This window comes from Ranitomeya imitator, chromosome 4 (assembly GCF_032444005.1).
Source record: "Ranitomeya imitator isolate aRanImi1 chromosome 4, aRanImi1.pri, whole genome shotgun sequence".
Lineage (NCBI taxonomy): Eukaryota > Metazoa > Chordata > Amphibia > Anura > Dendrobatidae > Ranitomeya > Ranitomeya imitator.
In genome coordinates, this window is record NC_091285.1 from 626,448,809 (window position 1) to 626,471,314 (window position 22,506).

The 22,506-nt window shown below is 43.7% G+C and overlaps 1 protein-coding gene across 1 annotated transcript in view; it reads right to left on the reverse strand.

Annotated features, from left to right (window-relative positions):
• Positions 1–13,626: 13,626 nt before the first annotated feature.
• SLC25A37 (solute carrier family 25 member 37) overlaps positions 13,627–22,506 on the reverse strand; it is a 34,765-nt gene continuing 25,885 nt past the window's right edge. The window contains exons 2-4 of the mRNA XM_069766664.1: positions 21,302–21,530; positions 20,293–20,349; positions 13,627–14,848 (exon numbers count right to left, since the gene is read on the reverse strand). Coding sequence (XP_069622765.1) covers positions 14,346–14,848; positions 20,293–20,349; positions 21,302–21,530 — 789 coding nt within the window. The 3' untranslated portion in view covers positions 13,627–14,345. The remainder of the gene's footprint in view (positions 14,849–20,292; positions 20,350–21,301; positions 21,531–22,506) is intronic.

Here is a 22,506-nt window from a genome sequence, read left to right on the forward strand (position 1 = left end):
AGAAGTTTGATTTACTTTGGAGTTATAGTCTGTGGTTTAAGTGTTCCCTTTATTTTTTTTGAGCAGTGTATATCGGATAGCAGGCACTTACAGAATAGATCTACTGCACAATCCAGAGGCAGGAACTGCATGGATACATGGGGTAGTACATTTGATGTTGCATTAACAAGCAGATTGTTATTTGAGCCTCCATCTTCTCTTGTGAGGAGCGCCCTGGTCGAGATGTGTGTCGCTGCAGCCCCTCACAACTATTCTCAACTTTCCAATCAAATGGGCCACACCGCACCTCTTGGCGTCTCACTGCATCTTAGTACCTATTCATACTTATTGCAATCTCCTTAGGAGAACACGTGTCAACCTGGCCAATTTTTACTATCTATGATCCTCAGCTCTGACGACACTTTAACTACTTATTTACTTATTTAGTATAGATGGTGGATGCTTTCCTGAAGCGGAAAGTACTTGCAAGCAGCATAATACAAAGAATAGCAGGTTTACCCAGAATCCTTTGCAGTAGGCAGAGCTATGCAAATCATCTCTTTCCACCCCAGTCTAATCCACAGCGCTTGGAACCGCCAAGCGTGCAATGCTGCGGATTAGTTTCTAAATTTACACAGCCAACCAATTCCTACCTGTGGACACGTGTTTCGGGCTTTAGGCCCTCATCAGCACAGGGCTGGAATTGGTTGGCTGTATGGTGTGGGGCTCGGTGAGCAAGCAATATACAGGTCCTTCTCAAAAAATTAGCATATAGTGTTAAATTTCATTGTTTACCATAATGTAATGATTACAATTAAACTTTCATATATTATTGATTCATTATCCACCAACTGAAATTTGTCAGGTCTTTGATTGTTTTAATACTGATGATTTTGGCATACAACTCCTGATAACCCAAAAAACCTGTCTCAATAAATTAGCATATTTCACCCATCCAATCAAATAAAAGTGTTTTTTAATAACAAACAAAAAAACCAACAAATAATAATGTTCAGTTATGCACTCAATACTTGGTCGGGAATCCTTTGGCAGAAATGACTGCTTCAATGCGGCGTGGCATGGAGGCAATCAGCCTGTGACACTGCTGAGATGTTATGGAGGCCCAGGATGCTTCAATAGCGGCCTTAAGCTCATCCAGAGTGTTGGGTCTTGCGTCTCTCAACTTTCTCTTCACAATATCCCACAGATTCTCTATGGGGTTCAGGTCAGGAGAGTTGGCAGGCCAATTGAGCACAGTAATACCATGGTCAGTAAACCATTTACCAGTGGTTTTGGCACTGTGAGCAGGTGCCAGGTCGTGCTGAAAAATGAAATCTTCATCTCCATAAAGCATTTCAGCCGATGGAAGCATGAAGTGCTCCAAAATCTCCTGATAGCTAGCTGCATTGACCCTGCCCTTGATGAAACACAGTGGACCAACACCAGCAGCTGACATGGCACCCCACACCATCACTGACTGTGGGTACTTGACACTGGACTTCAGGCATTTTGGCATTTCCTTCTCCCCAGTCTTCCTCCAGACTCTGGCACCTTGATTTCCGAATGACATGCAAAATTTGCTTTCATCAGAAAAAAGTACTTGGGACCACTTAGCAACAGTCCAGTGCTGCTTCTCTGTAGCCCAGGTCAGGCGCCTCTGCCGCTGTTTATGGTTCAAAAGTGGCTTTACCTGGGGAATGCGGCACCTGTAGCCCATTTCCTGCACATGCCTGTGCACGGTGGCTCTGGATGTTTCCACACCAGACTCAGTCCACTGCTTCCTCAGGTTCCCCAAGGTCTGGAATCGGTCCTTCTCCACAATCTTCCTCAGGGTCCGGTCTCCTCTTCTCGTTGTACAGCGTTTTCTGTCACATTGTTTCCTTCCAACAGACTTACCATTGAGGTGCCTTGATACAGCACTCTGGGAACAGCCTATTTGTTGAGAAATTTCTTTCTGGGTCTTACCCTCTTGCTTGAGGGTGTCAATGATGGCCTTCTTGACATCTGTCAGGTCGCTAGTCTTACCCATGATGGGGGTTTTGAGTAATGAACCAGGCAGGGAGTTTATAAAAGCCTCAGGTATCTTTTGCATGTGTTTAGAGTTAATTAGTTGATTCAGAAGATTAGGGTAATAGGTCGTTTAGAGAACCTTTTCTTGATATGCTAATTTATTGAGACAGGTTTTTTGGGTTATCAGGAGTTGTATGCCAAAATCATCAGTATTAAAACAATAAAAGACCTGACAAATTTCAGTTGGTGGATAATGAATCTATAATATATGAAAGTTTAATTGTAATCATTACATTATGGTAAATAATGAAATTTAACACTATATGCTAATTTTTTGAGAAGGACCTGTAGATGGATAGATGGACATTTGCTGTAGGCCTCCACCACCATGGGCTGGTTTCCAATAGTTAACCCTGTCTGCGGGCTAACTATGTGGTGAACGCTACATACTAGTTAAAACAACACATCAACAGCTCCTCCACTCTTTTACAGTGCCTCATAAGAAAGCAATATCATCTTATCTATATAATAGTCTAAGGGTCACTTCCATCTGTTTGCCTGTCACGGAAATCCCGCGTCGCTGATTGGTATCGGCCAGCCGGCCGCGACGGGCAGAGTCCAGCCGCGAATTCACCCTTCCCTACTCCCCTCCAGTCAGTGCCCCCATTGCGGTTCAGAAGTCCTTTAAACAGACTGCGTTACACCGCAGCATAACGCGGTGTAACGCAGTCCGTTAACGCTGTGAGACCAACTTTTTACTATTGATGCTGCCTAAGCAGCATCAATAGCAAAAAGATCTAATGTTAAAAATAATAAAAAATAAAAATAAAAAAAAATCATTATATTCTCACCTTCCAGCACCTTTCACCCTCCTCGAGACGCTCTGGTCCCAAGAATGCATTGCGGCAATGACCGGAGGTGACGTAGCGGTCTCACGAGACCGCTACATCATCACGTGTTATTGCCGCAATGCATTCTAAACGCCTGGGCTGGATCCGGGGGCCACCGGAAGGTGAGTATATAACTTTTTTTATCTTAATTCTTTTTTTTTTTTTTTTACAGAGATATGGTGCTAGGTTATATACTACGTCTCTGTGCTATATACTACATGGGCTGTGCAATATACTACGTGGGCTGTGTTATATACAGCGTGGGCTGTGCAATATACTAAGTGGATGTGCTATATACTGCGAGGGCTGTGCTATATACTTCTATACATATTCTAGAATACCCGATGCGTTAGAACCGGGTCACCATCTAGTACAGTATAATCATCCTTCAAATGACCATTGGTACCTATCTGCCCCGGGGGCTCCTTATGGTGCCACAATGATGCAGTCACACTGCCCTCAAGGGAAATTATTTTATAACTAGTATATATTTATGGTACTTTTGGAGAAAAAGGCCAATACATTTATCAACCAATGAACCAAATTTTCATTAGTTAGAAGGTACCAGTGTTACCACAGAGGCAGAGATCATCATCGTGAAGTTAGTTATTAGAGTTGAAAAAAAAGAAAAAGATACGCCCATCACGTTTATCCGAGGAATGTGAGAATAAAGGAATGGGTACACAGTGAGGAAAATAGGTATTTGATACACTGCCAATTTTGCAAGTTTTCCCACCTACAAAGAATGGAAAGGTGGAGTAAGCCACCAGGTAGTAGTGTAAAATGCAAATTTTATTTGAACAGTACATTAAGAACATACTGAATACACAAATAAGTAACAAAAATCATGAACTATGGAGGAGACAGAAGTAGGCAAGGAGAGGGTGGAGGTCCAGTGAGACATGGGAAGGCAAAAAGAGGAGTCACCAGAATGTACATAGGCAGCACCAGACGTATGAGAACATACCCAGATCAATGCTGGGTCATAATGAGCCCTGTACACTAAAATACATGAGCTGCCATGGAATCACATTTGCTTACCCATAGTTAGTCTGGACCACTGCAGCCCTCCTTGCTACCCATGACGCGCCTTCCGCATGCCTGCTTTATCGAAGGGGTATAGATGAGTGTCCTACCTCAGATGTTTAAAGGGACACTGTCACCTGAATTTGGAGGGAACAATCTTCAGCCATGGAGGCGGGGTTTGGGGGTTTTTGATTCACCCTAGGCATGTACTACAGAGGACAGAGAATGAACTTCAATCCAATATTGCAGCCAGCATGCAGCCAGCGGGCAAGGAAAGGGTGAATCAAAAACCCCAAAACCCCGCCTCCATGGCTGAAGATTGTTCCCTCCAAATTCAGGTGACAGTGTCCCTTTAAATATATTATCACCTCCTCGGTTGCCGTCACTGCATGGTGCACATGCCGGCGAACTCGCCCCCGGTGACGTCATTGTGTATGTGCACGATGCTCGGTCAATAGCCGCCGGAAGGGTGACGTGATGGTGGATCGCCCCCAGACACAGGGCCACGAGTTCTCGGTACCGGGCCTCTCTGGTTCGGTGCGGAGGCTGTCACGGTGGCTAGACCCGGTCCGCGACCCTGCTAAGGGGCGTCCAATAAAGGTGATAGTACAGTCTGTCAGGGGTTCGTGACGCCACCTGTGGTGTTCAGTCAGGGTGACCGACGCTGCTGTGGGGTCCGCTGGGGTGATGGAATGGCAGCTGGATGTTATACCTTCCCACAGGTAAAGTATGTCCCCAGGGCTTCCCAGTAAGGTGGATGGTGATGGTGTGAGGTGCAGGCAATAGCGAGGACACAGGGTTGCAGTCTCTTTACCTCTTTACTGAAGACTTCAGGATCCTCAATCCAAAGTACGTTTAACAGGGCTATCAGACACCGGCCGGTCCGATGGGCACATCCAGAGTTTCCTTCGCAGATGGGAATCGTTGCCCACCACTAGCGCCTGTGTGTTGTAGTCCTACCCTGCTGAGCATTCGGAATAGTCCTCACAACTGCTGTTCTCGTTCGTTCGTTCTCTACAGCTCTCTCGTTCTTTGGTTCCAGATGTTGCTAGTTTCTAACGTCCCTCAGGTATGTTATGGCTAGGACGCCACCCGTATGACGGGAAGGCTCGAAGCTCTTCTGGGACCCTAGAGACGCCCCTCTCCACGCGTTGCCCCCTATGTCTTCGTAGGTGTAGTAAGGTAGACAGCCAACCTATGATTAACTGTCCGGCGGAGTTCGAAGTAAGGCCTGAAGTCAGTTACTTCTGCGGTGTTCCGGCCACACGCCTCAGTAGGATGTTGCCTCTGTCTCTCGGCACGACTCCTACTGGTACTCCTTTGTGCTTGATCTCGTTTACACTGTTCCACAATATCCTTCCCTTCGTGTCTCTCTCCTGGATACCACAGCAGGGTGTGCAGGCGCGGGTCCGTTACGTTTTGTTCGCTAGGCACCTGCCAGGTTCCCACGCCTGACAGGGACCCCCCTGTGCCTTCTCCTTGCAACACCCCCTGCCACAGGATGTTGCCTGAATCCAACCCAGTCAGCTTCTGACTAACTCCCTCCCCAGCCCCTAGTTTTACCAATGTGAGGAGTGGCCCAATAAATAAAGCCTTTTTCTCCCCCTAGTGGCCAGAGTGTGAAGTGTAATGTGTGCTGGTGATACCTGGTCAGGAGAATTCCTTCAGTGCCATCAGACGTACCGCTACTCCCCTTAGCGGCAGAGTGCCATACTGCAACGACCAGGTCTCTGGCGCCCTGCAATGGAAAGTCACAGCGCGCACTATCGGCGATCATCTTCATGGAGACTGTGGACGCGGCCATTTTGGAGGGGATTTAAGTGAGTGCATAAAGCTTAACCCTATACAGGAAGTCAATGAAAATACAACCCTGGAATAAATACTGGATATCGATGTCTTAGGACTGATAAATATAAACGAGAAAGTGAAAATAAAGTGCGACGTGCGGGGAAGTGAAGGAAATAGAATTGATGAGCCAGGGAACAAGTGCTCATGGTGAGAGGGAACACTGGGAACAGGTAATAGTGTGGTTACTCCAAAGACATAGGGAATTTAGATTGTGAGCCCCAACGAGGACAGTGATGATAATGTCTGTAAAGCGCTGCGGAATATGTTAGCGCTATATAAAAATGATTATTATTATTACTCTGTGCATAAAAAGGGGCAATATATAACGGGCCTTAACTGTGACAAGATTAACAGCAGTAGATATGCCAAAGTGCGAAGCGCAAGGATAAGGAAGGTTATAAGATGGTGGCCAGGCCAGTTGCCCAAAGACAAAGAGCCTATTATGAACAATTAAGGCAACCAGTTTGTGCCAGTGAGCAACAGAAAAGCCATTCTTGGGCATAGAGATTTAGGATCATCCATCGGTAGAACATATTGCATTTCATATGGAATAGAAGGTGTATGGGACTATAGATGGGAAAAACAGTCAAAACACGTAGGTAACCATCATCAAAAGTTAGTCCAAGAATATATGTGCAGTCCAGTAAGAGCAATGGCTGAGAGTGAAGCTGAGATGGGCAAGTATTGCCGAGTCACAATACGGTTCTTACAAAATGGTCATCCATTCTTATAACTCCAACGAGGAGGAGAAGAGGGAAGTGCATCCTGAATGTATGACGAGGATCCAAAGAGGCTTCAGAGTATCACGGCACACAGGATGGTAACCTGCAAGAAAACAATTTAAAAAAAAATGGACACGACAAAAGTAAAAAAAACAAAACAAAAAAAACTGAATTATAGAGAAAAACCAACCAAATAAGGACACTAAGGTAGTATTCGGCGGAAAGGAACAAGCGAACCGTATTGGGCATGAATGGGGTCCAGTCACAGAAGAGGGACAAAGCTTAGTTTTTCATTAAAGGGAACCTGTCACCTGAATTGGGCGGGACTGGTTTTTGGTCATATGGGCGGGGTTTTCGGGTGTTTGATTCACCCTGCATGCTGGCCGCAATATTGGATTGAAGTTCATTCTTTGTCCTCCGTAGTACACGGCATCGGCCATTTTCTTCTGATTTTTGTGGCTTTCTGCCATAATTCTTAACTAACTGATTTGTCTTTGGGTCCACCTCTGTTTTTATATGCCATCACAGACTTCAGTAATATCTTCTAAATGACTTTTTTTTTTTTTTTTAATCAAACATATCAGTGGAAAACCATCACTGGCAGGAATCCATGAGAAAATCCCAAACTAAAAAACAAAAAACTAATAGTAATAAATAAAAAATTTAAATTAAAAAAGGAAAAATTCTGATCCAGCCCCATACCACACTGGGTAATGCCTCTTTTCATCTATAGTCATCTTTGGAGGCAGATTCTCAGGGAGATCTACGTCCGGCCCATAGATCTTAACAGCTCATTTACATATTAAGAAAAAAGTGGATTTCTCTGGATTAAGACACCGGATCGCAGACATCAAGGTATCATTTTATTCAACTCTATGACCTACATGCCCATATAGGCGGCTTAGAAAAGTTGATCCTACGGACAGGCAGGAGCGGAGGCTTCTCAGATCTGGATCATTAACACAAATGTTAATGACTTCTACCCTGTCGCTGATGATATCACAGTAAAAATAATTACATGGAGCCCATTGACATAAAAGGGAATCATGATCATCGCTAATAGTAATAGATCCACCGTCTTAAAGAAAAAGTGTAAAATGTGATTTCTAAGCTGTACAGATGGATTAAACACGTGGCGCGACGGGGCATTTTCACGGTAATTTTCTGTCCAAACCCAAACAATCCTTTATTTTCTAAGTACACAAATGATTTGCATGCAAATGAGCGGAGGACAGAAGCGGCCGCGACTGTTTATTGTGACAATGCGGGAAGGAACACAACGGAGCAGTCACACGGGATATCAGCGCCACCTAGTGATCAGGAGGGGAATGTGAGGAAAAATAAACACCCATGATCATGGGAAGAGAGGGGTCATCATCACCCTCCCAACAAATGGTCCTGCAGAAATAAAAAAAACAAAAAAAACAAAACACTTCCAACATTTCAAGAATCGATTTTATTTTAAAGCTCCAGTGTCCAATATTAGCAGCACAAACATTACTAACATACAAATTACAAAATTCATATTCGCCGGCAGTGACGACTGTAGAGGGATTCATCAAGAAATATCAACAATGGAGAAACCCTTAAAAAAAAAAAAAAGTCATATTGCAATGTATCAACCCAGATCTGAGAGAGGAAGCAAAAATAAATAATCTATATAGTTACGTATAGGGCTGCGTTCACATGGGCCAGAATGCAAACCCAACATTTATTTAGTACAAGGATTGATTGATTCCGACATGGATCTGCTCCATTGTGATGTACCGGGGCCAATCCTTGACTTTTCCGTGCATAATCCAAAGGAAATAAATGAGAAGTTACTTATTTTTTTGTGCTATATCCCCCCTTCCCCCAACAGCAGAGCTGAAAACTAATGCAGAGATTTTCTGCTGCGTGTGAACGGGGGACGTAGAAACTTTACATTCATGGGATGGCGACCGTCTTCCGTTTTGATGCGGATTTTAGCGCAGAATCCGCAGCAAAATCCATTTCCAATCTGACCCTATGGACTCATTCAGGCACCGGTCACAATTCGGTGTCCACATTACGGCTCCAAACCCCCCCTGGATCTCCCATGGTGAAACTAAAGAGATCCACGGTGATGGAGTCAGAGGGCCACATGGCGGCCGTCTGAATGAGGCCAGTGTCAAAGGAAAAGGCTTAGTTGCCCAGAGCAAGCAGATTTTGGCTTTCCTTTCCCAGAACTGAGCTCTGAAGGTCAACTACGAGGAACACATTTTCTGGTTCCCATCTCCTATCCCAATATATAGTAGATGTAACAATAATATAAGCAAATACCAATATGTACTAGGTGTAATATTAGCAAATAGCTCCAATTAGTAAGGTAGTATAGTTCTTCTGATTCGCTAGGTCGCTTACCCCATGTGCAGGGCATTGCAGTAGCTTAGGTATCCAAGGTTACGATGACAAGCAACTGTTACTGTACGAGTGGTCGCAACCACGGATATCTAAACTACTGCAATGTCCTGCACACGGGGTAAGCAACATAGGTTGTAAGAAGAACTATACTACATTTCTAATTGGAGCCATTTACTAATAATATTACACCTAGTACATAATGGGATAAGATCTTGGGAGATGGGAATATCTCATTATAGTCTCTTGAACCCTTTGTAGAAAGAAAAGGGCAAAATGACATAATTTCATTAGATATTTACAGCAAAATATTTCGCAAAGAAAAAAAAAATATCAAGCAATAGTTTAAAAAATATATATTCCTAATATTAAAAATATATAAAAACCCATAAAAAGGCCAAAAGTGACAAATTTCAGCAATAAGGCACACAAGCTTCTGATAAAAGAACTAACCTCTGTCCTCCTACCTACAGACAAGGGCGATAAAGCTCGGGAATGGGAAGAGTGGTTTAATTGAAAGATTAGAGACTGTACTGTTGCTTTAATTTTTTTATTATTTTTAAATTTACCATTACGATCCGGAGAACAGGGACTTGAAACGACCCGTTGGAACGGAGACTGTGTGGTTCCATTCATTGTTTGCGGGACTGTTGGAGATGAACAGCGCCCGGCCATCCCCGGCCGATCCATAGAGAAGTGGTGCCAGGCCTATGTATGACCCGGGGCGTTTCACATCCCTTCCCCCGAGGATCAGTGGGGATCCCAACGAGTCCGCAGGTTTCGCCAACTTCCACCTAAGGTTATGCACACGGCCATATTGGATCCCTGCTATGCAGTAGTAAGACACCCACGCACGGCGTACCGTACAGCCCCTCATCATACACTTCAATCTCATCTTATTGACCGACATCAATCATACTGGAAATATTTTGGTAGTTGTAATTTCAGATATATAAAATTCTCCAATCATTAAATATTTGCCCATCGTCACCAAAAATTAAACGTGATGTGTGCCGCCATATAGTGCCTCCAAATAATGCCGTGTTATGGGGTTTATACAGAACAGCGTCTGACGGAACATTTTCATACGTTCACCCCTCTGTATGTGCTCCAAAGGCATGAAGGCCCATAGAAATCTACGGGCGCCGTGTTACTCCGCCATACAATGTGGCATATTTATGGAGCCAGAATACTTCTACTTTGAAAGCAGACACACTTGGGTGGTACTAGTGTCACATTTTTGGAGTAAAGGGGGGATTAAATCCCTTATGGTCCCTAGGCTAATAGCACATACCGGGGTTTTCCAAATTCGGAGGATCAATTCATAGATCTGAGAATAAAACACAAAATGCAACTCGATGTTTCCCCAACGTCTTCTGTCAAAGAGGCTGGAATTTTACCTGCATAACTGTTTCGCCCAGGAAATAAGCTGCATCAGGGGTGACCGACAGCCGCTCATGTCTGCCATAGGAAAAACAGCTGAACAGGCACAGAAACGGGATATCTAGTAACAGAGGTCACAGATTTTATAGGATAACCCCATGTTCTACATGTCACACCTTAAACTACAAATTCCCAAATAGCTTCTAATCCTTCCCATTCCACTTTCTGCCCTTCTTTCTCACCACAACTCCCATCACATACTGCTAAGGTAAACTACTGCATTAAAAAGAATCTGTCGGCATGCAATCTGAGAGCAGCATGATGTAGGGGCAGAAACCCTGATTCCAGAGAGGTTTTTTTTTTTTTTTCATTAGGAGATTATCACAAGAACTTTTTATCTCGTGCCTCCAGGTCCAACCACTGATTGGCAGCTTCCTGTAGTGAACGGTCAGAAAGCAGCCAGCCAATCAGTGGCATGGGCGGGGCTATTAAACGCTCAGCATTTGAGCTCTGCTAGATCTGCAGCAGAGAAAACTGGGATTCTATCACAACTGCTGCACCCAGTAAAGTGACACATCGCCGGAATCAGGGTCTCTAGCCCTACATCCTGCTGCTGGCAGATTATATATAGCAAAAACCTGCTGACAGATTCCCCTTAAATGCAGTTTTCAAATAAAATAAATAAAAAATTCCCAGATGGCTAAATAGCAAAAATAAGCGCTGAATCTGTAAAATGACAGATGTCCAGAAAACGGACAAAGCGAGAGATTTTTTTCTTTTTTGCAATTTTTTTTTAGACTTCTATTTTTAAAATAAATTAAACTATCAATCATGTTTCTTTTCAATGTGGTGTATTTCAGATTTTAGTTCAAAGCACTACATTTTCCGTTTAGTGTCACTAAGGGTTCTTTACCAAGTAAACGAGTATTGATTGACAATATCACGAGTTAAACAACAAAAGTTGCCCGCTGTCCCTGGATGTAATAGCCACAGTCCAAACAGCATCCATCGTTATGCAATAATACCCCCTCTTAATCCATCAGCACCCTTGAATTTTAGTGTATAAGTATTCCATAATATCGCCTATTTAACCTCTTGCCGCAAAACGTGCAGTAACCAGCAGGGGGCAGCGTTGTCACTACAATGACATGAAGGCAGGAGGGCGGCCATAAGGCAGCGGTGCGGATGGGGGTCATGTAATAATGGTGTTAGGAGGATGCTGACATGTTGCGGTGACATTTAAGGCATTTTTAGCTTTACAGGGTGATAAATGATTGAAGATGAAGATGATGATGATGAAGATGATGATTGATGATGATGATGATTCGCAGCATGCAGGACTTTAAAGCCAGTCTAGGAAGGGTTAAGGAATGTAGAGATCTCTCTACAGCAGCAGGATGCAATATAACAGCACTATAACCCCCATCATCAGTGGTCAGACACTAGATATAAAGACTTGGTAATGAATGAAACAAAAACACTTCTTTAAAAAATGAACAGACTGCAAGTCCAGGGAAAGAAGGATCAGGGAAAACCTCATTGCACTGACGTACCTACAGCCTTACTAGCCACTTTCTGAAAAATCTATAAAGTGCACCCCATGGCAACGAAGCCCTAGGCAACTGCCTACTCCTTGCCCCTGGTACTGGGCAGACAGAAGAAACGATGGATTCAGGACTAAACTATAGAGTTAGTTACCACAGATACGCATCAGTCTGCGCAGGAGCTGTAGACACAAAACAAGGCTAAATAAAAACAACTTGAATGGTCACATGACATGTATATATATACTTGCATTATATAGCACCGTGTACTTACAATTGCTCATTTTCCCTTTCTACCCAGATAATTATTCTCTATGTAGAAACCAGAAGTCTCCTGTCCCTGAATTTATCATTCCCCTCTTCACCTCCTGAGCCACCTGCTCCGCTGTTCCCTATGCCGGGGACTTTCGCAGTGATTTATGACTCTTACAGGGAAAATTGACCTCCTGTTTCTGCATAGAGCTTAGAAGGATTCAGCTAGGCAGTTATACATCACAGACCTAATGGGAAAGAAGAATTTTCTGTGTAGAAAGGAAAAATGAGCAATTGTAAGAACACAGTGTAATATAATATGATGATTGCAATATATTAAGACAGACCCGGGCAAAGTGCGGCTCGCGGGCCACATCCGGCCCTATGGCTGTCTCAGTCCAGCCTGCGGACCGAGACAGCCATGGGGCTGGAAACCAGAGGTGCACAGGCCGCACCGTGCCCGTTCGCTGTCTATCTGTGCCGCTGACTCCTTTGGTGGTGGAGAGGCTTCCGGCCACTTCCTCCACCAATCAGCGTGTGAAACAGCTGACGCCATGACATTTCATCGTGTCAGCTGTGTACTGTGGAGAGTCGGCGCACCGAAGGCAGGGAGACCAGCAGAGCGCCGGGGAACGGGACCGAGGTGAGTATGTGGTGGTCATTTTGTTTTATTTTTATGTGTGTGGGATGTTTGGGTGGGTATGGGGAGGCTGGGAGGGGTGACAGTGCAGCACACATGGGGGGAGTGACATGGTGCTGTGCATCTGGGGGGGGTGACATGGTGCTGCACACATGGGGGGGTGACATGGTGCACATGGGGGTGCATATAGGGGCGACATGCAGTGTATATAGGGAGGCTGTGTGGGGCACATGCAGCGTATATAGTGAAAATTAATTGCCCACCCCTGTATTGAGGATGGAAACAGAGGAGGAAGGGGAGGAGGAAGAGGAAAGGAAGGAAGGGGAGGAGGAAGAGGAATGAAGGGGAGGAGGAAGAGGAAAGGAAGGAAGGGGAGGAGGATGAGGAAAGGAAGGAAGGGGAGGAGGAATGAAGGAAGGAAGGGGAGAAGGAAGAGATAAGGAAAGGGAGGGCGGAAGAGGGAAGGAAAGGGGAGGAGGAATAGGAAAAAAATGAAGGGGAGGAGGAAGAGGAATGAAGGGGAGGAGGAAGAGGAAAGGAAGGAAGGGGAGGAGGAATGAAGGAAGGAAGGGGAGAAGGAAGAGATAAGGAAAGGGAGGGCGGAAGAGGGAAGGAAAGGGGAGAGGAAGGAAGGGGAGGAGGAATGAAGGAAGGAAGGGGAGAAGGAAGAGATAAGGAAAGGGGAGGCGGAAGAGGGAAGGAAAGGGGAGAGGAAGGAGAAGAGAAAGAGGAAGGGGAAGAGAAAAAGTGCTTCTATAAACAAGAGCGTTACTAAAAATCCATTATACTCCACTGAAAGAGTCAAGCACACCAAAAAAAAAATGTCAATATGGGGCAGAGGGTTAGCCACCAGGTGAGTTGCATTATTTTCAATTTCTCTCTGCATAGGCAAAAGCATATCAAGATGAGCCAAATGTGCGAGGTTTTTTTGTAATTGCTTTTGTTTGTTTTTTAATGAAATTCCCCTGGACCACCAACTAAAAATTACATCAAGAGCTTGCTTCTCCATAACGTTAAAAGATACACCTCCCAGCATGCCCCAACAGCTGCAAAGCATGCTGGGACCTATACCTTGACAATCCGGGGGGGAATTTCCTCTTAATTAGTACACGATCCCATTTTAAGATCTGCGCCCACATAACACATTCACACCCAGTATATTAACCCTGTCTGTTCCACAACTTAAAAAAAAATAAGAAATTTACACATTAAAACAATTTTACATTTTCAAAATAACCTCACACAATATTAATATATTCTCTGGAATAAAAGTGTCGGACTTGTGCGTCTTCTTGTTCTCGGCATTCCACGGCTCCGAGAATAGCATAAATAAATATAGATTTATATATAAAATCGGACTTGTGCGCAGTCATCTTGGCCGCTATAGAACTCTCTGTATAATAATATATCCCTGTATGCTGTTACAGCAAAACTACAAGCCAGCATTGCTGGTCACCAGTGTACCCGAGGACGAGCCGTCAGAAGTCAGGAAGGTCCAAGACACAAATGGCACTTAATTTGGTGGAGGTGACAGGCACCAAAACCGTGGCGTCCTTCACGGCTTTGATCAGAGTATCAAATAAATGGATTTTTTTAGATATAAAATACGGATTCCCAGACTCGGCTCCATCAGTAATGGCTTCTTCTTCTACCGCAGTGTATGTTTGTAGACCTACTGTTTCTTTTTGCTCAGGAAGAACTTGAAGAACTCGTACACGGACCACGCGATGGCGGTAGAAGGCATCTGATAAATGACCCGAGCCTGCACACCCTTGAAATACCCGCCTACCCCTCCGAGTTGGTACACCGTCCTTACGGTATTGGCCAGGCCCGAAAGATGTCCGCTGATGTTTACAGAGCTGAGGGCCATGTTCTCTTGAGTGTTCAGTAACGTCTTGCACACGTCTAGTGGGGTGGTGGCTGCGGCGGCCACGGCCCCGGCGATGGCTCCGGACACGATGTGAGAGCCGGGGTGGTACTGCCGCTGCGGGTTCAGCTGCTCTTGGGTGAACTCGTAAGTGATGAAGTGAATGGCCTGGAAAGGGATGTTCATGAGGAGCTGGGTGGTGTAGCTGCGGTAGAAGGCCCCCACGCCCTCCGTCCGCCTCACCGTCCGGATGCAGTGCAGCATGCTCCTGTAGGGGGAGTTGTACATCTGCATTCTCTGCTTCACCACTAGTGACGGGAAAAAAAAAAAAGTATATAAATCAGTTATTGGAGTATGACAAAGCTCGACAATATACTTTTATGAGTAAATTTACAAGCCATGACTTTCTGCTACATCAGCAAAAAAAAAAAAAAATCTTCACCATTGTAAACTTGTAAAAAAGTCACAAACAAAGTTCTTACTTTTACAAGTTTACGATGGTGATGAATTTTTTTTTTTAATGTATTTGTTTTTTTGTTTTTTTTTTAACATGCAGCTTGTCACATGGACACCTGAACCTGTATGATTCTTACCTAGGCTAAGCAGCCCGCACCCCAAAGAAGACACAGGACGCACAGTGTATTCATGAGAAACAGCAGACTATGGGGCAGACACCAATCACTTTCACAACAACTATTTTCATTTAAAAAAACAAAAAAAAAACGAACTGTACTTGTACCAATAGGGAAGTGTAGATGAGCGTTTTTTTGGGGGTTTTTTTTTTTTTTACTACTGACAAAAGTTGCAGCAAGCACTAGTGTCTTCCCTATCAGTTGAGACTCACTCAATTCAAGTCTATGAGAGCGTAAAAAAAAAAAAAATACAAAAAAAAAAAACCTAAGGCTATGTGCACACGTTTAGGATTTTTCACGTTTTTTCCGTCCGTTTTCCGCATGAAAAACGCACACATAAGCATCCCATCATTTTTAATACATTCTGCAATTTTTGTGCACATGATGCGTTTTTTTTCTGCGAAAAAAAAAAAACAAAAAACACATTGCGGTAAAAAAAAGAAGCAGCATGTTCATTAATTTTGCGGATTTTTCGCGTTTTTCCCCCACTATTTAATGCATTGGGAAGCTCTGGGGAAAAAAAAAAAAAAAAAAAAAAAACGCGCAAAAAAATGCATGCGGATTTCTGGCAGAAATGTCCGATTCTTGTCAGGAAATTTCTGCAAGAAATCCTGAACGTGTGCACATAGCCTAAACAAAAAAAAAAAAAAAATCATAGACACAGTAAAGCATCAGGTTTTTACGGATACATTGCAATTCTATAACATATGAAACTCTAAATGATTAATAGCTGCTGTGAAATAAAAAAATAAAAAATAAAAAAGACGGTTTACAAATGAGAAAAAATAAAAATCATTACTTTTCTGGAAGAAACGCGGTTTCTTTCCCCCCCCCCCCAACAACAATCGTATCACCCTACCCACCCAAGGATGCCAGGCAGGGCAATGGATACACCCAACTATGGGGCAGATGCCCCGAGCCTTGCTTCTTGTACACCAGTCTAGATCCAGGGCGCGTCGAGGTCACATGTACGATTCAGGAGCCTTTTTAATAAATTTGGCGCATCTTTCAGCTGTCCGTGCTGCGCTCATAGGCTAGATTATATTTCCATCTTTCCACCATTTTTGTGGTTTGGTTGGTGGAGCCGGAGTAAAAAAGCCAAATATTGCCACACTTTGGCAAAGCCACAAGCTTCATTATAATTTTGCAGCTTTTCAAGGAGTCACCGCATGCCGGATCGGCCCATATACGTCCGGATTATTCCCACATTGCTCCCATTAGCCTAACAATATTTTTGGTGACGATTTAGCTAAAAGGCGAGAACAGCGGCCCCCGGGCTCCTCCGTACTCATTGCCGGGAATAGCCGCCCCGTAGGCAATGAATGGCGCAGTGGCCGAGTGATCACTACATTATCCCTTATCCCATTGTGGGAAAAAGACTCCAACTATACAGAGAAATTCTTTATATACTGCTCAGTTTATAGTGCTTTCTGCACTTCATATATTGCCAGTGTTTTAGTTGGAGTACGAGAAAACTTGACAATATACTTTTATGGTAAATTTACAAGTCATGACTTTCCGCTACATCAGCAAAAAAAAAAAAAAAAAAAAAAAAATGATTCGCCATCGTAAACTTGTAAAAAAAAGTCACAATTTTTTCGCTTTCCCTTTTAAAACGTGCAGCTTGTCACTTCTATACCTGAAGCAATCGCAGAAATAGAGAAAGCCGAGCGGCACTGGCGATTCACAGAGCCGATCCCATCAGCGGATCAAAAACGCTGCAGGCAGAAAAACTATTTCTTTCCTTTCAGGTGCACAGCAAAGCTGAGTGCATAATCCAAAAGAAATGAAGAGAGGCGGCACTCACCGGAATACAGTCCACACTTTATTGCTCAAAAAAAAGGTTTAACATCTCAGGCAGGTGGGGGGCTGGAGAGCGCAAGGACGACGGCCGTTTCGCGATTCACCCGCCGCTATTAACTAGTTAAATGCCGCTGTCAAATGCTGCGCATCACCGACCCGTCACATGATCGGGGGTCAGCGATGCGTCAGGATAGTAACCATAGAGGTCCTCTATGGTTAATGATGCAAACCTGCAAATCAGCTACAGAGCAGCGATCTGATGATCGCAGCTATGTAGCAGAGGCGATCCAGTTGTCCCAGCATTTAGCCTCACATTGAGGCTATTGAAGCATGGCAAAAGTAAAAAAAATAAAATAAAAAATAAAAAAATGAAAATAATAATAATAATAATAATAATAATATAAAAGTTTAAATCACCACCCTTTCGCCCCATTCAAAATAAAAAAAAAAAAAAAAAAAAATCAAACCTACACATATTTGGTATCGCCGCGTTCAGAATGGCCGATCAATTAAAAAAAAAAAAAAAAAAAAAAAAATGATTAACCTCATCGGTTAACAGCGTAGTGAGGAAAAAAATTGAAACACCAGAATTATGTTTTTTTGGGACTCTGCGACATTGCATTAAAATGCAATAATGGGCGATCAAAAGAACGTATCTGCACCAAAATGTTATCATTAAAAACGTCAGCTCGGCACACAAAAAATAAGCCCTCACCCGACCACAGATCCTGAAAAATGGAGACGCTACGGGTATCGGAAAATTGCGCACTTTTTTTTTTTTTTTAACAAAGTAGGGAATTTTTTTTTACCACTTAGATAAAACGTAACCTAGACATGTTTGGTGTCTATGAACTCGTAATGACCTGGAGAATCATAATGGCAGGTCAGTTTTAGCATTTAGTAAAGCTAGCAAAAAAGCCAAACAAAATGAGGCATTGCACTTTTTTTGCAATTTCACCGCACGTGGAATTCCTTTCCCGTTTTCTAGTACACGACATGCTAAAACCAATGATGTCGTTCAAAAGTACAACTTGTCCCGCAAAAAAACAAGCCCTCACATGACCACTGACGGAAAAATAAAAAAAAGTTATGGCTCTGGGAAGGAGGGGAGCGAAAAACGAAAACGCAAAAATGGAAAAGGGCCGCAGCGTGAAGGGGTTAATGTACACTCTTGACTGAAAAAAAACAAAAAAAAACCAAAAAAACAAAAACAAACGTAGAAATTTTTTGCAAATTTAATAAAGAAGAAAAACTGAAATATCGCATGGTCATAAGTATTCAGCCCCTTTGCTCAGTATTGAGTAGAAGCACTTTTTGAGCTAGGACAGTCATGAGTCTTCTTGGGAATGATGCAACAAGTTTTTCACACCTGGTTTTGGGGATCCTCTGCCATTCTTCCATGCAGATCCTCTCCGGTTCCATCAGGTTGGATGGTGAACGTTGGTGGACAGCCATTTTCAGGTCTCTCCAGAGATGCTCAATTGGGTTTAGGTCAGGGCTCTAGCTGGGCCAGTCAAGCATGGTCAGAGTTGTTCTGAAGCCACTGCTTTGTTATTTTAGCTGTGTGCTTAGGGTCATTGTCTTATTGGAAGGTGAACCTTCGGCCAAGTCTGAGGTCCAGAGCACTCTGGAAGAGGTTTTCATCCAGGATATCTCTGTACTTGGCCGCATTCATGTTTCCTTCAATGGCAACCAGTTGTCCTGTCGCTGCAGCTGAAAAACACCCCCATAGCATGATGCTGCCACCACCATGTTTTACTGTTGGGATTGTATTGGGCAGGTGATGAGCAGTGCCTGGTTTTCTCCACACATACCACTTAGAATTATCACCAAAAAGGTCTATCCTCATCTCATCAGACCAGAGAATCTTATTTGTCATAGTCTGGGAGTCCTTCATGTGTTTTTCAGTAAACTATGTGGGCTTTCATATGTCTTGCACTGAGGACAGGCTTCCGTCGGGCCACTCTGCCATAAAGGCCCGAATGGTGGAGGGCTGCAGTGATAGTTGACTTTGTGGAACTTTCTCCCATCTCCCTACTGCATCTCTGGATCTCAGCCACAGTGATCTTGGGGTTCTAATTTACCTCTTTCACCAAGGCTCTTCTCCCACGATTGCTCAGTTTGGCTGGACGGCCAGGTCTAGGAAGACTTCTGTGGTCCCAAACTTCTTCCAAATAAGAAATATGGAGGCCACTGTGCTCTTAGGAACCTTGAAATTCTGTGCCTTGCCACAATTCTGTCTCTGAGCTCCTTGGCCAGTTCCTTTGACCTCATGATTCTCATTTGGTCTGCCATGCACTGTGAGCTGTGAGGTCTTATATAGACAGGTGTGCGCCTTTCCAAATCAAGTCCTATCAGTTTAATTAAACACAGCTGGACTCTAATGAAGGAGTAGAACCACCTCAAGGAGGATCACAAGGAAATGGACAGTATGTGACTTGCATATGAGTGTCTAAGCAAAAGGTCTGAATACTTATGACCATGTGATATTTCAGTTTTTCTTTTTTAATAAATTTGCAAAAATTTCTATATTTCTGTTTTTTTTTCAGACAAGATGGGGTGCAGAGTGCACATTAATGAGAAAAAAAAACATCTTTTTTGAATTTACCAAATGGCTGCAATGAAACAAAGTGAAAAATTTAAAGGGGTCTGAACACTTTCCGTACCCACTGTATGCCTGTAGGTTTGAGTCAGGTGACCTGCGGTCAATCCGTGCACCGAGGTCTGTATTCAGCCATCTGAACAGTGCCCAATATCAAAGACATTTTTCTCTTAACATGCGCCGTTGAGGAGAGTCAGGACATCCACATACACTTTGGATGGTCGGCCGGTCTTGCCAAATTCAATTGATCATCTTGTGTATATAAGGTTGTATGGGGTCATCCAGACGCTCCCCGACAGCAGATATAAGGCATGTTAGATTTTAATCACCGGTCCACTTGTTTTCATGAGGAATAAGAAATTACCAGTCATGTCTGACAGCAGCGTTCTCCACTTTTCACATAGAAAACACATGCACGCTCGCCCAAATTGAGCAGGCATGTACATTTGCGAGTTTATGTAGAGAAATTGCCGTCGGCCAAATGAACGCTTTGTGCTTAAGACCAACCATATAACATTGGGGGGACGTCACCCAACCACAATGTTTAGCATTACTTATATAGCGCCAGAACCACAGACCAAGATTTTGAAAAAAGAAAACAGATCATGTAAATCGAAAAATGTAAGAAAAAAAAAGAAAGAAAAGGAAATGGGTCCAAGAGCCGGAGTCTTAGCACATAGGCAGAGGGGGATGGAGGGATGGAAATGTGAATTACCTTCCGCTGGGTTCATGATGGCATCGTGCAGCACCGTGGCCAGACTTCCTGCCACTCCTGCAGACAGATGAAGAACTAGTCATATGGGGAATGTGATGCAACAAGAACAGAGACAGTACATGGACTTTTTTTTTTTATAGCAAAGGGAATCAAAATTCTGTGCACATTATTTCTGACTTTATAACGGCTTGTGCTCAGGTTTTCCTTTTGAAAGCACAGATTATGGTGGCCACACTCCGTACATACATGCCAGTCACGTGGCCGGCAGCGGACCCTACCTCCCCCCATGCACACTACACTTAGGGGAGCGTGCATGCTTTTTTTTTTTTTAATGGGTTAAGGAGGGTAAACCGCAGCAGAAAGTCTCCTGTCAGAGAAAAATATTGGAGAGGCCGAAATCCAACATCCAGGTCCCTTCTTCTGACATCCACCATCAGGGAAGACGGGAGCAAGACGATACACGCGCCAACGGGTTCAGCAGACCGCAATCCAACATGTGTGGCCAGATTTAGACTTAACGGGGTCGTCCGCTACTTTGAAACTAATGACCTATACTTCGAATAAGTCAATATCAGGTCTGACGCCCAACACCCCCATTATCACCTCCGGCAGTGTCTGATGGAAATGGTAGCTCTGTATCCTGTGTAGTGGCCGTTCTTAGGTGCTGCAGATCAGCTCTTACTGAACTGAACAGCTGATCTGCAGGACCCAGGAGCGGCCACTACACTGAGCATAGACAGGACGGCTCTAAGAAATTGTTTCACCCGACAGCTACTGGAGGCGATATCAGCCGAGTGGTGGTGGGTGCCAAGTTTTGGACCTTCAAGATATACTGAATGTCATCAATATCAAAGTAGTGGACAATCCCTTTAAGAGAGAACATTCTCACTAGCAGCAGTCACCACTAGGGTGACCCTGTGCGAATAGGAAGAGACCTGTCAGTCATTGGTCAGGCAGAAACCGCCGAGGACCCACCAGCCGGACGCATGAGGTGGGATGGGGACCTTACCATTAGCCACGTGGCTGTTGCCCACATGATTAATCATGCCTCCTATAGTGGTCTTCATTTTCTCATAGCAGGCGAAGTACAGCGCGTGTGCCGGCCCGGCCCCCAGCACCGTCACGTTGATTCCTCGCAAGGGGGTCAGCAGCCCTTCGCTGCGGATCATCTTCCTCAAAGCCTCCATGACTCCCCGGTACTGAGCGTTGGGGTCGGGCTGCAAGCTCTGCATTCTGGTCTGAAAAATAGCAAAAAAAAAAAGGCACAAAGATTAGCGAGTTAAACCAGGTCTGAACGTTAGACAGCCGCATTTTACCATCTCCACAATCTTAGGTCTATTATGCAAACTAAGGGCCCGATTAATCTCTTGCACTTTAATTTTCTGTCCTCGTTGACTTTTTTTTGTGCCCAATTCTTCAAAATGGGGCTCATGACTTTTGTAAAAAATAATTTATTATCTCTCTTCACCCAGTTTTGTGATACTTTAGTTAAAAAACAAACAAAAAAAAACACCACATGTTCTTCTAAAATGACGCAAGATTGGCACTAGCATTACAAATGCGCATACTCCAGGCAAAGGGGGGGAAATTGAGTAAATCTGCGGCAAAAATATATTCACTTTTACAGAAAAACATTGTTTTCAATTTTATTTCATAAATCAATAGTACACATGAAAATGAGGAACTTTGAAATCTGCTTCTTTCCCTTCTTGGACTGATCCTTCACTCTCAATTCACAGGTGAAATCTGCATTCAGTGAAGACATATTCCCATCATTGAACAAGGAAATGACAGTTGGTGCAAATAAAATTCTATGTAGAGAGGAGGAGCTAAAGTGAGAGCTCCTCCCCCCAGATACATGGAACCTTATCAGCACCAACTCATCTCCCATCTCAGTGATGGAACCTTCTGTATTCACTGAAAACAGGTTCACCCGGGAATTGTGACAATGAATGATCAGAAAGTGGAACAAGCAGAGTTCTCTGATAAGAAATATTACAACGTTTGTGTACTAATGATTTATGTAAAAAAAAAAAAAAAAAAAAAGTTAATACATTGGGTTCGGTTTAAAAAATTCTAATAAATCAGCTGCAGACATATGGAAGCATCAAACCCACCCACAATGATGTCAAAAAGAAAACACAAAATGGACTAAAAAAATAAAAATAAAAGATCAAAAACTAGAAGAAGCGGGTGCAAATGCAATAACGAATC